This window comes from Bufo bufo, chromosome 1 (assembly GCF_905171765.1).
Source record: "Bufo bufo chromosome 1, aBufBuf1.1, whole genome shotgun sequence".
NCBI lineage: Eukaryota > Metazoa > Chordata > Amphibia > Anura > Bufonidae > Bufo > Bufo bufo.
Genome location: NC_053389.1, coordinates 83003919 through 83021498, shown reverse-complemented (window position 1 = coordinate 83021498; position 17580 = coordinate 83003919). Strand labels below are relative to the sequence as shown.

General features: G+C 47.4%; 1 protein-coding gene across 1 annotated transcript in view; it reads left to right on the top strand.

Annotated features, from left to right (window-relative positions):
• LOC120989821 (5-hydroxytryptamine receptor 3A-like) overlaps window positions 1-14281 on the top strand; it is a 50793-nt gene extending 36512 nt beyond the window's left edge. Inside the window, exon 6 of the mRNA XM_040418206.1 lies at window positions 14058-14281. Coding sequence (XP_040274140.1) covers window positions 14058-14281 — 224 coding nt within the window. The remainder of the gene's footprint in view (window positions 1-14057) is intronic.
• The last annotated feature ends 3299 nt before the right edge of the window (window positions 14282-17580 follow it).

Genomic DNA, 17580 nt, shown 5'->3' with positions numbered 1-17580 from the left:
TGACTGTTTTTTTTCTGTCCAACATGCTATCTGTCTTAAAAACAAACAGCACACACACCCATATGAGTCACCAAAGCTTTTCACACATCTGTTTTTTCATGGACGGCCAATCCTAAAAAGCTCAGTGCATGCTCTTTTCTGGCCCATTTTGGATGATCAAATAATCCATCAGTATTGCTAATGGCAAAAAAAACAGGAGTGTATCTAAAACAGAGATGACACATGAATGGAATATTTGCATGTCTTCTGTGTTTGGTACCCACTCCTACTTTTGGCTACAAAATCATAAGTAAATTCTGATGGGACCATACAGTCCTTAAATCTGCTACACAGACAGGATCCATTGTGTGTCTCATTTTTCCTTCCTTCTGACAGATCAGAAGAAGAGTGAAATAAATGATGATATTGTCAGCCAGGCCGAAAGCAAAAATAGTGGACCAGTCATGAAGTGGGGAGGGTGGGAACAGCACGAGAAGTTCACAGAGTGGACCTATGACATAGTGGTGAGGTGGATGCAGCATGAGGATACCACAGATTGGTCCAATGACAGGGTCTGGAGGTGGAAGCAGTATGAAGAGGCCAGCGAGTGGCACAATGACCGAGTCTGGAGTTGGCAGCAGTATAAGGAAGCCACAGAGTGGCACAATGACAAAATCTGGAGGTGGCAGCAGCAGCATCAGGAGGAAGCCACAGAGTGGCACAATGACCGAGTCTTGAGGTGACAGCAGGAGCAGCATCAGTAGAAAGCCACAGAGTGGCACAATGACAGAGTCTAGAGGTGGCAGCAGTATGAGGAAGCCACAGAGTGGCACAATGGCAGAGTCTAGAGGTGGCAGCAGCATTAGCAGGCCACAGAGTGGCACAATAACAAAGTCTGGAAGTGGCAGCAGTATGAGGAAGCCACAGAGTGGCACAATGGCAGAGTGTGGAGGTGGCAGCTTCATTAGCAGGCCACAGAGTGGCACAATGATCAAGTCTGGAGATGGCAGCAGCATGAGGAAGCCACAGAGTGGCACAATGACAGAGTATGGAGGTGGCAGCAGCATCAGTAGGCCACAGAGTGGCACAATGACAGAGTCTGGAGGTAGCAGCAGCATCATTAGGAAGCCACAGAATGGCACTATGAACGAGTCTGGAGGTGGCAGCAGCATGAAGAAGCCACAGAATGGCACAATGACAGAGTCTGGAGGTGGCAGCAACAGCATCTGGTGAAAGCCATAGAGTGGCACAATGACAGAGCCTGGGGGTTGCAGCAGCATGAGGAAGCCACAGACTGGCACAATGACAGAGTATGGAGGTGGCAGCAGCATCAGTAGGCCACAGAGTGGCACAATGACAGAGTCTGGAGGTAGCAGCAGCATCATTAAGAAGCCACAGAATGGCACTATGAACGAGTCTGGAGGTGGCAGCAACATGAGGAAGTCACAGAATGGCCCAATGACAGAGTGTGAAGGTGGCAGCAGCATGAGTAGGCCACAGAGTGGCACAATGACAGAGCCTGGAGGTGGCAGCAGCATGAGGAAGCCACAGAGTGGCACAATGACAGAGTCTGGAGGTGGCAGCAGCAGCATCAGGAGGAAGCCACAGAGTGGCACAATGACAGAGCCTGGGGGTTGCAGCAGCATGAGGAAGCGACATAGTGGCACCTATACCGAGTCTGGAGGTGGCAGCAGCATGAGGAAGCCACAGAATGGCACAATGACAGAGTGTGGAGGTAACAGCAGAAGCATTAGGAAGCCACAGAGTGGTACAATGACAGAGCCTGGAGGTGGCATCAGCATGAGAAAGCCACAGAGTGGCACAATGAGAGTCTGGAGGTGGCAGAAGTCGCATCAGGAGGAAGCCACAGAGTGGCACAATGACCGAGTCTGGAGGTGGCAGCAGCATGAGGAATCCACGGAGTGGCACAATGACAGAGTCTGGAGGTGGCAGCAGCATGAAGAAGCCACAGAATGGCACAATGACAGAGTGTGGAGGTGGCAGCAGCATGAGTGGGCCACAGAGTGGCACATTAACAGAGTCTGGAGGTGGCAGCAGCATCATTACGAAGCCACAGAGTGGCACAATGACAGAGCCTGGAGGTGGCATCAGCATGAGGAAGCCAATAGTGGCACAATGAGAGTCTGGAGGTGGCAGCAGCAGCATCAGAAGGAAGCCACAGAGTGGCACAATGACGGAGTCTGGAGGTGGCAACAGCATGAGTAGACCACAGAGTGGCACAATGGCAGAGTTTGGAAGTGGCAGCAGCAGCATCATTAGAAAGCCACAGAGTGGCACAATGACCGAGTCTGGAGGTGGCAGCAGCATCAGCATTAGGAAGCGACAGAGTGGCACCTATACCGAGTCTGGAGTTGGCAGCTGCATGAGAAAGCCACAGAATGGCACAATGACAGAGTGTGGAGGTGGCAGCAGCATGAGGAAGCCACAGAATGGCACAATGACAGAGTGTGGAGGTAACAGCAGCAGCATTAGGAAGCCACAGAGTGGTACAATGACAGAGCCTGGAGGTGGCATCAGCATGAGGAAGCCACAGAGTGGCACAATGAGAGTCTGGAGGTGGCAGAAGCTGCATCAGGAGGAAGCCACAGAGTGGCACAATGACCGAGTCTGGAGGTGGCAGCAGCATGAGAAATCCACGGAGTGGCACAATGACAGAGTCTGGAGGTGGCAGCAGCATGAAGAAGCCACAGAATGGCACAATAACAGATGTATGGAGGTGGCAGCAGCATGAGTGGGCCACAGAGTGGCACATTAACAGAGTCTGGAGGTGGCAGCAGCATCATTACAAAGCCACAGAGTGGCACAATGACAGAGCCTGGAGGTGGCATCAGCATGAGGAAGCCAATAGTGGCACAATGAGAGCCTGGAGGTGGCAGCAGCAGCATCATTAGGAAGCCACAGAGTGGCACAATGACTGAGTCTAGAGATGGCAGCAGCATGAGGAAGCCACAGAATGGCACAATGACAGAGTGTGGAGGCGGCAGCAGCAGCATTACGAAGCCACAGAGTTGCACAATGACCGAGTCTGAAGGTGGAAGCAGCATGAGGAAGCCACAGAATGGCACAATGACAGAGTGTGGAGGTGGCATCAGCATGAGGAAGCCACAAAGTGGCACAATGACCGAGTCTGGAGGTGGCAGCAGCATGAGGAATCCACAGAGTGGCACAATGACAGAGTCTGGAGGTGGCAGCAACAGCATCTGGTGAAAGCCACAGAGTGGCACAATGACAGAGCCTGGGGGTGGCAGCAGCAGCATCATTAGGAAGCCACAGAGTGGCACAATGACAGAGTGTGGAGGTGGCAGCAGCATGAGTGGGCCACAGAGTGGCACATTAAAAGAGTCTGGAGGTGGCAGCAGCATCATTAGGAAGCCACAGAGTGGCACAATGACAGAGTGTGGAGGTGGCAGCAGCATGAGTGGGCCACAGAGTGGCACATTAAAAAAGTCTGGAGGTGGCAGCAGCATCATTAGGAAGCCACAGAGTGGCACAATGACAGTGGGGAGGTGGCAGCATCATGAGTAGGCCACGGAGTGGCACAATGACAGAGTCTGGAGGTGGCAGCAGCATGAAGAAGCCACAGAATGGCACAATAACAGATGTATGGAGGTGGCAGCAGCATGAGTGGGCCACAGAATGGCACATTAACAGAGTCTGGAGGTGGCAGCAGCATCATTACAAAGCCACAGAGTGGCACAATGACAGAGCCTGGAGGTGGCATCAGCATGAGGAAGCCAATAGTGGCACAATGAGAGCCTGGAGGTGGCAGCAGCAGCATCATTAGGAAGCCACAGAGTGGCACAATGACTGAGTCTAGAGATGGCAGCAGCATGAGGAAGCCACAGAATGGCACAATGACAGAGTGTGGAGGCGGCAGCAGCAGCATTACGAAGCCACAGAGTTGCACAATGACCGAGTCTGAAGGTGGAAGTAGCATGAGGAAGCCACAGAATGGCACAATGACAGAGTGTGGAGGTGGCATCAGCATGAGGAAGCCACAAAGTGGCACAATGACCGAGTCTGGAGGTGGCAGCAGCATGAGGAATCCACAGAGTGGCACAATGACAGAGTCTGGAGGTGGCAGCAACAGCATCTGGTGAAAGCCACAGAGTGGCACAATGACAGAGCCTGGGGGTGGCGGCAGCAGCATCATTAGGAAGCCACAGAGTGGCACAATGACAGAGTGTGGAGGTGGCAGCAGCATGAGTGGGCCACAGAGTGGCCCATTAAAAGAGTCTGAAGGTGGCAGCAGCATCATTAGGAAGCCACAGAGTGGCACAATGACAGAGTGTGGAGGTGGCAGCAGCATGAGTGGGCCACAGAGTGGCACATTAAAAAAGTCTGGAGGTGGCAGCAGCATCATTAGGAAGCCACAGAGTGGCACAATGACAGTGGGGAGGTGGCAGCATCATGAGTAGGCCACAGAGTGGCACAATGACAGAATCTGGAGGTGGCAGCAGCATGAGGAAACCACAGAGTGGCACAATTACAGAGTCTGGAGGTGGCGGCAGCAGCAGCATCAGCAGGAGGCCACAAAGTGGCAAGGTGATATAGTGTGGATAAGGCAGCAGCAGCATCAGGATACCACAGAGTGTCAAGGTGACATAGTGTGCAGATGGCAGTAGCAGTTGCATCAGGAGACCACAAAGTGACCCGGTGACAGAGTGGGGAGGTGGGTGGCATTACCAGTACCTGCTGACGAAGGTGAGTGAAAGAAGGAGCACTTGGCATCAGATGTGTGGTATCAGGTGAGTGGCAGCATCAAAGTAGTGGCTGAGGCAGGTAGCCAGAAGAAACCCTCCCTGTTCCTCTGATAGGCTGCCAGCACTAGGCCGGCAGCCTATCAGAGGCCGCTGCAGGCGGCGCGATTACGTAATCGCGCCGCCTGAGCCAGCGAGGGAAACAGGCCGGAAGAGGCCTGCATCGCATCCTGGAGGAGGTAAGTATAAGTTTATTTTTTTTTTATATGTAAAAATTACAATACTGGCACATAAGGGGGGCTGCTGGCACAGACAAAAGGGGGGCTGCTGGCACAGACATAAGGGGGGCTGCTGGCACATAAGGGCAGCTACTGGCACATAAGGGGGGCTGCTGGCACATAAGGGGGGCTACTTTCACATAAGGGGGCTACTTGCACATAAGGGGGGCTACTGGCACATAAGGGGGGGCTACTGGCACATAAGGGGGGCTACTGGCACAGACATAAGGAGGGCTGCTGGCACAGATATAAGGGGGGCTGCTGGCACAGACATAAGGGGGCTCCCCCATGGTATGACCCCCTAGTAACAGCACCAGCCTCTCCCTGCTCTGCTATCCCTCTGCCCCTCCAAATCCTTATTATGAAATATTTCTCATTAGGATAAAGCACAACATCAGCTCCGCCGAGCCCCCCAGCCAAAGTGTTGAAGTGGTGTCTGAGATCCCCAAGGGCCAAGCCAAGTAATTGTAAGTTTTCACATGCAGCATACACTGTGCCACACAATATACAGTATACCTCTACACTGTGCCACACAATATACAGTATACCGCTACACTGTGTAGGGGTTATACTGTTTATTGTACAGCATGGCACAGAGGTTATATTGTCAGGCATGGTGTAACCTCCATACATTTTATGTACAGTATGCAGTAATCCGCCTTGCCATCTATGCTTTGAATCTGGTTTTATATGTTACTTGGTTTTTGTACATTTGCTTGCGTGTGCTAGTTGAGACCTGCTGTGATTGGGTTTTAGTTAGTTATTAAATGCTAACATGACAGTTTTTTGGTTTTGCACATTATTGATGATTGTATTTCATGACTACTCTTCTAAGGGTATTGCCTTCCTTTATACTGCAGTTCTCCTGTACCACTCTGCCTGCGACTTTTAGCAGTTTAAGTAGTAATTTATGATTTTCTTTTGCTCTCAATAAATCTTGTGTTAAAGGGAATCTGTCACCGGGATTTTGTGTATAGAGCTGAGGACATGGGTTGCTAGATGTCCGCTAGCACATCCGCAATTCCCAGTCCCCAAAGCTCTGTGTGCCTTTATTGTGCAAAATAAAACTATTTGATACATATGCAAATTAACCTGAGATGAGTCCTGTCCCAGAGTAAGGAACAGGACTCATCTCAGGTTAATTTGCATATGTATCAAATCGTTTTTTTTACACAATAAAAGCACACAGAGCTATGGGGACTGGGTATTGCGGATGTGCTAGCAGCCATCTAGCAACCCATGTCCTCAGCTCTATACACAAAATCCCGGTGACAGGTTCCCTTTAAGCATAAAATATATATATATATAATATATATATATATAAGCGATGAAAAAAAGGGCAGCACTCCAATAGATAAAAAATTAAAAAACTTTATTTACCCATAAGGCTGTAGCGACGTTTCGGCTCTTACATAGGAGCCTTCCTCACTGCTTGAGGAAGGCTCCTATGTAAGAGCCGAAACGTCGCTACAGCCTTATGGGTAAATAAAGTTTTTTCATTTTTTATCTATTGGAGTGCTGCCCTTTTTTTCATCGCTTGCATTTTACTGGATTGGCTTATATCCACACTGGGCTTTTTGCACCCTTCACTCATTTTTTATCTGTGACGGTGCTGCCATCTCTTTTTTTCTTTTTTATATATATATATATATATATATGGTGAGACGGTTGCAAGTACTCTTCTGATATGATTTCATCGAGCAGTTTTTTTGACACACGCCCTAAGAGAAATTTTACCTAGAAACTGCATTGGTTGGTGTGGCAAACATGGATGATCTAGTCTGATGCATCTGGAATTGGTGGGTGGAAATCCTGGCTGATCCACACCTTATTCATCTTGACAAAGGTCCGTCTCTCTACATTTTGGGTGGACAGGTGACTTCTCCTTGGGTTAACTATGGCCCCCACTGCACTAAACACCTGCTCTGATGCCATACTACTGGCTAGGCAGGACAGCTTTTCCAGAGCAAACTCGGTTAGTTGCGGCCACAAATCCAGTTTGGGTGCCCAGTAGTCCAGCGGATCCTCAATGTGGGGTGGCAGGGTCCAAGTATGCCACCACCTGCTGGTTCAGTTCCTGCTCCAGGTCTACCTGCTGCTGCTGGTGAGTAGTTTCTTCACTATGCGGGTGAAGAAAGCTACTCATTAGCGACTGTAGACTCAGGCTGCTGCTGATGGAGCTGGTACTGCTCCTGCCTCCCCACCCCTCCTCTACGCAAGCAAGTGAGAATGCATCGGGCCATTTGTGCAAGTGACTTGGAGGGACTCCCTGCCTCCATCTCCACTGCATACTGCCATGGTGTGTCTGGGTCCTCTATCTCGTCTTCCTCATCGCCATGTAGCTCCTCCAGCTGCTCCTGCTCCTCCTATCCTGTCACCTGAGTAGAAAAACCACCCATTTCGCTACACATTGCTTGTGCATTAATGTCCTCGTCCTCCTTCTCCTCCAGATCAGCCCCCATGGGGCTCATGTGGCCGTGAGATCTAGGTGCCTTGTCTCCAGTGCCCTGACCAGCCATAGTTACCAGCATCTGTTCCAGGACATGAAGCAGTGGAATGACGTCGTTCATCCCGTAGTCCTGGCAACTGACAAATAACATGGTGTCCTCAAAGGGCCTGAGGAAACGGCAGGTGTCACGCATGAGCTGCCACTGGCTGACATCGAAGTTACAAAGGGGAGTACTCCTATCCGCTTGGATCATCAATAAATCGATGATGGCCTTTCTCTGTTCATATAGTTGGTCCAACATATGGAGGGTGGAATTCCAACGGGTGGAAAGGTCGCATATCAGCCTATGTTGGGGGATGCTGTTCTGACGCTGCAGCTCAAGGAGGGTGTGCTTTGTGGTGTACAAGGGGCTGAAGTGCATGCAAAGTTTCCTGGACATTTTTTGGCTGTCTTGCAGATGGGTGGAACCGTTTGACAACCAGATTAAACACATGTGCCATGCAGGGCGCATGGCTCAGCCTTCCTTGACGCAGTGTCGACACCATGTTCTTCCCGTTGTTGGTCACCATGGTTCTAATTTTGAGTTGTCGCAGAGACAGCCAGGATTCAATTTCTTGATTAATCACACGGAGCAGTTCCTCCCCTGTGTGACTCCATTTGTTAAGGCAAACCAGGTGCAGAACAGAGTGACATGTGGTATGCTGGAAGGGCACTGTGACTTGTCCCTGCAGTGGAGGCTGTGGACACGGTGGAGGAAGAGAAGGCAGAGTCGGACATTGTTGCAAGATCAATGGCGTGAGAACGTGGAGGCAGAAGCGGCGTGACCTGGACAAGTTGCTGGTGTGGCTGTGCAGGAACCACATTCACCCAGTGGGCCGTAAAGGACATGTACTGTCCCTGACCGTAGTTACAGCTCCACACGTCGGCACTGCCGTTCACTTTAGCAGACACCGACATGCTCAAGGACTGGCCCACCTTCTGTTCTACATATTTGTGCAGGGCTGGTACTGCCTTTTGGCAAAGAAATGATGGCTTGGAACTCTCCACCTTGGCTCGGCACAAGCTATCAGTTCTCTGAAAGGAGCAGAGTCCACCACTTGGAAAGGGAGGGACTGCAGCACTAGAAACTTGGATAGGAGCACATTCAGCTTCTGCGTCGTTGGATGCATGCACGCATACTGCTGTCTCTTGGCAATTGCTTTTGTGAACGATTGCTGACGGAATGAGTGACGAGGAGTAGGGGGAGCAGGAGCATCATGAACAACAGACGATGGGAGGGACAGCTCTCTTTGGCTTCTACATATGGCCACACTCACCTCCTCCAGCGGCTTCACAAGAAACTGCTATACCGCCAATATGCCCCTATGCGCTTTCACCAGAAAGACCTGCAACAGTGAAGTGCGTATATATTTTTATTTTTTAACTGAAATACGCCCCTACATGCTTTCACTGGAAAAAACTTAAACAGTGAAGTGCATATAAAGATGTTTTGTAGGACTGAAATACGCCCCTATACGCTTTTAACAGAAATCACTGCAACAGTGCAGTGCGTATAAATATATATTTTTTTTAATGAAATACGCCCCTATACGCTTTAACTGGAAAAAACGTAAACAGTGAAGTGCGTATATATTTTTCTTGTAGGACTGAAATATGCCCCTATGCTCTTTCACCAGAAAGACCTGCAACAGTGAAGTGCGTATATATTTTTCTTTTTTTACTGAAATATGCCCTTATACGCTTTCAACAGAAATCACTGCAACAGTGCAGTGCATATATATTTTTCATTTTTTTCCGGAAATACGCCCCTATACGCTTTCACCAGAAATAACGTAAACAGTGAAGTGCGTATATATTTTTCTTGTAGGACTGAAATATGCCCCTATGCGCTTTAAAAAGAAATCACTGCAACAGTGTAGTGCGTATATATTTTTCATTTTTTTATTAAATACGCCCCTATATGCTTTCAGAAGAAAAACCTGCAGCAGTGAAGTTCGTATATATTTTAGTTTTTCCACAGCTATAAGCCACTAAAGGCTTTTCAACATAGCACTTTCACCCCAACAACAAATAGCTGGAATGTCTAATGGCTATTTGGATCCCCAAATAATCTTTCCCTGCACTTGCAAATCACTTTCCTATCACTGTCCCTAGCGCCTTGTGACATCTCTGCCTGCACTCAGATGCTGTGAAATGATTCCTCCCTATCCTTTCCCTGCACTTATAAATCGCTTTTTCTGTCTTTTTTTTTCCACAATAAGGTTTTTTCAATCGCTGTCCCTAGCGTCTTTTCACGTCTGTCCCTGCACTCTGAACGCTGGAAAATGTCTGAATCCAAGATGGGCGCAGTATTTATAGGGCTGTGACATCACAGTGCTGGCAGGCTGCTGATTGGCTGCATGCATGAATGTCAATCTGGGTGATCCCGCCTTCCCAGAGTTCCTTGCCCCATGTCCTCAGTCCTCACACGTGTAGCTGCCATTTTAGGAATAATATGATTCGTTACCACGAAGAGCAATGAAATTCGCATTTGTTGCGAATCAAATTTTTCCTGAAATTCGGAACTAATTCCACTTCGTCAGCTTCGATTCGCTTATCTCTAATCATTGCTCTTGTCGCACCCAAGCTCCACTCTTTTCTATGACCAGCCCCTCCCTCGCTGCTTTGCCACTCCCTGGCCCTGTGCACATCATCACTATGCTGGCACTAGCAAATAACAGCAGGCCATAAATGTGCGGCTCATGATGCTAATGGTTAGAGAATAACTTCACTTGGCTAATGCAAAGAAAACATCTGCAGAAATTCCAGGGCATTTTCTTTTAGACCAGAGAATTTAAGATAGTTTTATGTTCCCGTATGTTAACAGCACATTTTCTTAAATAAGTGTTCACCATCTTACACAGAGAAGGCATATCCACCAGATATTTCATAAATGTCTGATAGGTTGGTATATTAGAGGTGAGAACATGGTTGCACGGTTCTCTCTATTTAAAGGCAAACCGTCACCATGAAAATGTGAATTAATCTGCAGGCATGTTATAGAGCAGGAGGAGCAGAGCAGATTGATATATAGGTTTGTGGTTAAAGATTCAGTATAATCTGTATTTCCTTAATTTTAAATCCTGCAGGTTGTTGCCTTTGAAGTCAAGAAGGCAGTCCTATCAGTGATTGCCAACCTTCCCTCTTGGTTGTGTATACAGAGATGGCTGTCAATCACTGATAGGACCGCCTCCTGGACTTCAAAGCCCAGAATGAGCATGGGCATAAATGAGTAAATTGTGTTTTATTAATCTCTTCCCATAAAACTATATACCAATCTGCTCAGCTCCTCCTGCTCTAAAATATGTTACCTTCAGCTCAGATACAATTTCAACGTGTCAGGTTCCTTTTAAGTCTATGGTACTTACCAGGGGCGTACACAGATCCCATAGGGTTCCATAGCAAAAAATAGTATCGTCCCAGTTTCCCAGTACATGTACATAATACAATCTTCAACAACATGGAGGTCAAAGCTAAACTCCCTTGTGGTAGAAATGTTTAATTTTAAAAAATCGCCTCACCCATTTTATTTGACTTCTATGGCAGCAAGAGTGGAACAGGTCCTTTACAGGGAGTGCAGAATTATTAGGCAAGTTGTATTTTTGAGGATTAATTTTATTATTGAACAACAACCATGTTCTCAATGAACCCAAAAAACTCATTAATATCAAAGCTGAATATTTTTGGAAGTAGTTTTTAGTTTTAGCTATTTTAGGGGGATATCTGTGTGTGCAGGTGACTATTACTGTGCATAATTATTAGGCAACTTAACAAAAAACAAATATATACCCATTTCAATTATTTATTTTTACCAGTGAAACCAATATAACATCTCAACATTCACAAATATACATTTCTGACATTCAAAAACAAAACAAAAACAAATCAGTGACCAATATAGCCACCTTTCTTTGCAAGGACACTCAAAAGCCTGCCATCCATGGATTCTGTCAGTGTTTTGATCTGTTCACCATCAACATTGCGTGCAGCAGCAACCACAGCCTCCCAGACACTGTTCAGTGAGGTGTACTGTTTTCCCTCCTTGTAAATCTCACATTTGATGATGGACCACAGGTTCTCAATGGGGTTCAGATCAGGTGAACAAGGAGGCCATGTCATTAGATTTTCTTCTTTTATACCCTTTCTTGCCAGCCACGCTGTGGAGTACTTGGACGCGTGTGATGGAGCATTGTCCTGCATGAAAATCATGTTTTTCTTGAAGGATGCAGACTTCTTTCTGTACCACTGCTTGAAGAAGGTGTCTTCCAGAAACTGGCAGTAGGACTGGGAGTTGAGCTTGACTCCATCCTCAACCCGAAAAGGCCCCACAAGCTCATCTTTGATGATACCAGCCCAAACCAGTACTCCACCTCCACCTTGCTGGCGTCTGATTCGGACTGGAGCTCTCTGCCCTTTACCAATCCATCTGGCCCATCAAGACTCACTCTCATTTCATCAGTCCATAAAACCTTAGAAAAATCAGTCTTGAGATATTTCTTAGCCCAGTCTTGACGTTTCAGCTTGTGTGTCTTGTTCAGTGGTGGTCGTCTTTCAGCCTTTCTTACCTTGGCCATGTCTCTGAGTATTGCACACCTTGTGCTTTTGGGCACTCCAGTGATGTTGCAGCTCTGAAATATGGCCAAACTGGTGGCAAGTGGCATCTTGGCAGCTGCACGCTTGACTTTTCTCAGTTCATGGGCAGTTATTTTGCGCCTTGGTTTTTCCACACGCTTCTTGCGACCCTGTTGACTATTTTGAATGAAACGCTTGATTGTTCGATGATCATGCTTCAGAAGCTTTGCAATTTTAAGAGTGCTGCATCCCTCTGCAAGATATCTCACTATTTTTGACTTTTCTGAGCCTGTCAAGTCCTTCTTTTGACCCATTTTGCCAAAGGAAAGGAAGTTGCCTAATAATTATGCACACCTGATATAGGGTGTTGATGTCATTAGACCACACCCCTTCTCATTACAGAGATGCACATCACCTCATATGCTTAATTGGTAGTAGGCTTTCGAGCCTATACAGCTTGGAGTAAGACAACATGCATAAAGAGGATGATGTGGTCAAAATACTCATTTGCCTAATAATTCTGTACAGGGTGTATAATCACAGTGCTCGTTCTGAACACCATATTCCTCACTGCATTTACACCAGAGAACTGCCACACATACATTACACAGAATATTTTAAAACTGGCACCACTAGAGGGAGCTCAGTGCATAGAAATCTATACAGTTACCATGTATATCAATAGAAGCTGTAAACAACCTCCTAGCGGTGGCTGTGGAAAGTGAAGTTAATCCATGTTGGAAACAGGAGAAGTAATTCATTGGTCCCCCTGCCCCTCAACCCACGCCCCATAGCTTTTGCATTGTCTGCCTCCATGTATGGTACACCATTGGTACTTACTGAAATGGCAAAATAAGCTTTCACCATTGAACCCCACAATATGTATGGGTCCTCACATCTAGAGGTGGAAGCTCATGTGTCACACATTCATAATATATCCTACAGACACAACAGAAAAGTCTTAGATGGGAAAACTACTTAAAGAGTAGATGATCAAATCGATTTGTACAATTCGATTAACCTAAGTTTTACACCTGAGAAGGGCCCGTTCCCGAAGATAAAGACGTTCCCCCTGCCTTTTCATTGATTGGGCCAGACATCTTGGCAGTCCATAACAATCTTACACGTGTTCCACTGCTCCAGGTAGCAGGCACTGAGTCTCTGCTTCCGCTGCTGGACAGCGACTGTTCATGCACTGCTATACTTCCGGGTAGAGGAGCATGAACAGTCGCTGCTCCTGAAGTGGAAGCAGAGCCTCTGCGCTTGTGCTGCTAATTGGGTGAAGCAACATAAGCGTGAGAACATCAGTGCGGGACAAGGTGTCTGGCCCAGTTAATCAAGGGACAGGGGGACTGTCTTCAGCTTTGGGGATATCTCTTTGCAGGTGTAAAACTCAGGCTGATGACACAAATAAATTTGTATTCCAAAGAAAGTGAAAAAGTCCAGCTTCCAATAAAAAGTGTTTCATCTTTATTCTTCAGAAATCATGAATAATAAAATCCAAGTGTCACATCATACAAACAGGACAGCGTTTTAGTCTACGCGTTTCGGATACCAAAACACGAACCTTATTTTGGTGTCCGAAACGCGTGGACTATAGGCACATGAAGTTCAGTCATGTATGCGGTGTACGAGTAAATGGATTTCACAATTGTGCAGGAATAGGGGCTGCATTCAGCTCAGTCCTGGCAGGAGCTACACTGCCACCACCCTGCTACCAGTCATCATGGAAAGTAAGCTTCCCGATACTAAAACTAATTAGAGTTGAGTAAAGAATTTTAACAACACACGTGCAGAACAGGTAACAATAATGGGCAAGATCTTATTTATTCCACTTTCTGAAATACATAGTCAGGTTTCTGCTTGCAGTTTTGGAGAAGTTGCACTTTGTCTCCTTTTATGATCCAGACCTAATTTTGGCTTCCAAAACTGCATGCAGAAAATTGACCGTGTGGCCGGACCCTGAGGCTTGTTTTTACAATGTCATTGACTTACTGTGGTCTATATTTGTATTTTCAGAGGTGTATTTCTTGGTCTGCATGGCTCTGCTCATCATCAGCTTGACAGAAAGTATTTTCATAGTTCGTATAGTCAATAAGAAAAATATCCAGTCAAAGGTTCCCAAATGGATGAAGAAATTGCTTCTGGGACATATGGCTGTCTTTCTTCACATGAAGGACAAGAGACGTTATTTTGGGTCTCTTGATACAGGGAGAGAGATTGACACCACAAGCACTGGTTAGTGGCCATATATCCTTACAAAATATGGTATATAGTAACAAACCGAGTCCACATACTGTATATGTCCATTTAGAATGTATACATAATTGTATATGACACCTCTCTGTATAAAATTTATCACCTGGGACCATTTTCAGAATTCAATGGATTCTACCATGGCCCTCAAAAAACACAATCTCTATGATATAATCCTTCTCCCATCCTTGTATATTTAAAGGGGTTCTCCAGGAGTACAATCCTGATGACATTTTCTCAGAATAGGTCATCAGTGTCAGATCAGTGCGTGTGCAACTCCTGATGCCCCCACGGATCAGATGTTTGAAGAGGCTGCAACGCTCCATGGAATTGGTATTGCAGCCCAGGCCCACTCTCTTGAATGGCCATATAAGAGATGAGCGAAGTTATAAAAAATTTGATGCGGCCATCTTGATTGAAAACACTGCTTGAAATCTCGCACGGTGACATGATGACTGCGCCAGGCCAGCACACGTCACGCAAGATTTCTGCAATCGAGATGGCCACGAAAGCACATTTTTTTTACCGCCATTTCAGAAAAAATAGATTCGTTACCACAAAGCGTGAGGAAATTCGGCTTCACAGGGAATCAAATTTTTCCTGAAATTTGGATCGAAGTCCACTTTGGATACTTCGATTCTCTAAACACTAATGCTGTCACTGGTCTAGTAAGAGGCTGCTGTTCTTTCCAGGGTGCAGGTACATGCAGGTACTCTTTAAGGTCAATGAAGTCCATTGTATATTCAAAAGCGGATGGGCCCAGGTAATTAATACTGGATTTAAATAGACATAGGCTGGGGAAGACTTTGGATGTGAGCATGCTGGCCCTTTAAGAGGCTGAGAGCGAGCGCTCTCTTTAAGGGACAGACTAGGCAGAGGAGTGCAGGCCTTAGCCTGCAACAGAGGAGGAGAACAGCAGTGGGCAAAATGGAGCACCAGTGGCCGGACCTACTGCAGATGGCAGAAAAAAGCGTGCTGGTCCGGGTAGCCAGTAAAATTGAATGTGGGTGCCAGGTAAGAGACATGGCACCTGTGCCAGCTCAGGAAAGTGGGGCAGTGGTGGGCACAGGCATCCATCGTAACAATGTGTATGTGTAAGCCGTTTACCGGGGTGGGCTCCCCAGGATACAGCAAAGACACGAACAAGGAAAACAACTCCACCAACAGCTTTTTCTAAAACAGAATTTTACTTAAACGTGATAATGAACACAACCACAAATGCTGGGAACAATAAATTTACATACACCCAGACCGAAGGCTGATACCCTTGTTCTGCACAGCGCAGCACCCTCCGATGGATGCAGGAGAAAAGTGTGGTAATTTACCTACTGGCAGACACAACTAAACAGCCACACCTTACCTGTTATTACCCTAAAAAAACAAGAATAACTGTTTGGGTGTGTGGTGCGAGCTAGCCTGTGGTGCAGAACAACGGCTTACAAGCTCTACCGGATTCCCCCTCCCATAACTGGTCCTGTAGCACGTGCCTAAATATTCCTCCTGAGCAAAATGCCAGCCTGGCTTGAGTTTGTGGGAAGTTTATCAGCTCTCCAGTGTGAAATGTCACTTTAAGTTATGGAGTCCTTGCAATGGACAGTAGCAACACTTGTGGCCTGACACAGAGACCCTAACTAACTAACTACAGGCCTGGTGTAATGGGGCACCAAAGGCGCACTCGGTCTCCCATCAGCCGCAGACCTGCTGCTTAGCTTCGGGAGCTAGGATCTGTGTTTGGCCTTGTTCCCAGGGCGGCTTTTGCTAGCTGGGAGGCTCCCTGCTCCTAGGTCTGCCTTGAGCGCCGAGCTGATCACTCGGTGCTCGACTTGTTTGTCTGTCGGTCATGTGACGCTGGCCACGTCACATGACCCTCACTCCCCACTATAAATACAGGCAACCTGCTGGCTACAGGTTGCCTGTGATTTTGGTCCCTTAGGCTGTGTATTATTATTGTTATTTAGCTTACCTTTGGATTTGACCCTTGATCTGCTTCCTGACACCTCTTCTGCCTGCTCCCTGAACCTTGACGCTACCTCTCGGATTTTGACCTCGGCTTGCTTTTGGATTTTGTCTTTGCCTCTTCTCTTGTACTGACTTGACCTCCTGGACTGACCCCGGCTAGTTGACCCGCCTCGCCCTTCCGTTTTTGGTGGTACCTTGCTTGTTCCACCTCTCTGTCCGCTCTAGTGCTACCTCTCATTGGCTGTCCACTTCCCTGCTATCTCTCTGCTTGCACTTACTCAGGTCAGGGACTGTTGCCCAGTTGCGCACCGTCACCTAGGGTGGGTGGTGCAAGTAGGCAGGGACAGGGGACTGGGTGGCAGCTCAGGGGGTGCACCTCCGCTCTATCTTTATACCCGCGACTCTACCCCGTGACAGAATCACAGGCCTTAATTTAGCATGGACCCTCTACAGAGCCTCACCGAACATGTGCAGGGTCTTGCTCAAATAGTACAGGAACTTGGGGAGAGACTACAGGTTCAGGAGACCGTCTGAACTCCCCCCATTCTTGCTCACGCCACCGTTCAGGTAGAACCACACATTTAATTACCCGATCGGTTTTCGGGTGACCGCTGAAGTTTTTTAGTTTTCAAGGAAAACTGTAAACGTTATTTTCGACTACGTCCTCACTCCTCTGGTCCTGATCCACAGAGGGTTGGTATTATCATCTCCCTGCTTCAAGGGGACCCCCATGAATAAGCCTTTTTTTTGCCTCCGGATTTCCCTTGTCTTAATTTTGTGGACCTCTTTTTCCAGGCGTTAGGGGTTCTTTATGATGAACCAGACCGAGCCTGTGGCAGAATCCAATCTTAAGGCCCTCACTCAGGGGAATCATCTCGTGGAGGATTATTGTACGCAGTTCCGCAAGTGGTGCGTTCCCTCGGGTTGGAACGAACCAGTGCTCAAATGTCAATTTAGGGCAGGCTTGACTGAGAAGTTAAAAGAAATGTTGGTTTGTTATCCCTGTCCTGACTCTTTAGAGGAGACCATGACGCTAGCCATCAGACTAGATAGACGGATCAGAGAGAGACAGCGAGAGCATTTGTTTTCTCCTCATACCCTTCTTCAACCTGAGGTTTCCCCAATTAAACCCAAGATGGAGGCCCACTTGGACGAGCCCATGCAACTCGGGATGACGCGAAGAGAGCTACGCCGTCGTCGGGGCTCTTGTTTTTATTGTGGGGATCCCGACCACTGGATCCGTCAGTGTCCTAAAGCTCCGCCTTCTGGAAAGTCATCCAAGTCTGAAGTATCCAAAGACAAGGTACTCCCGGAGGTGGTAAGAAGT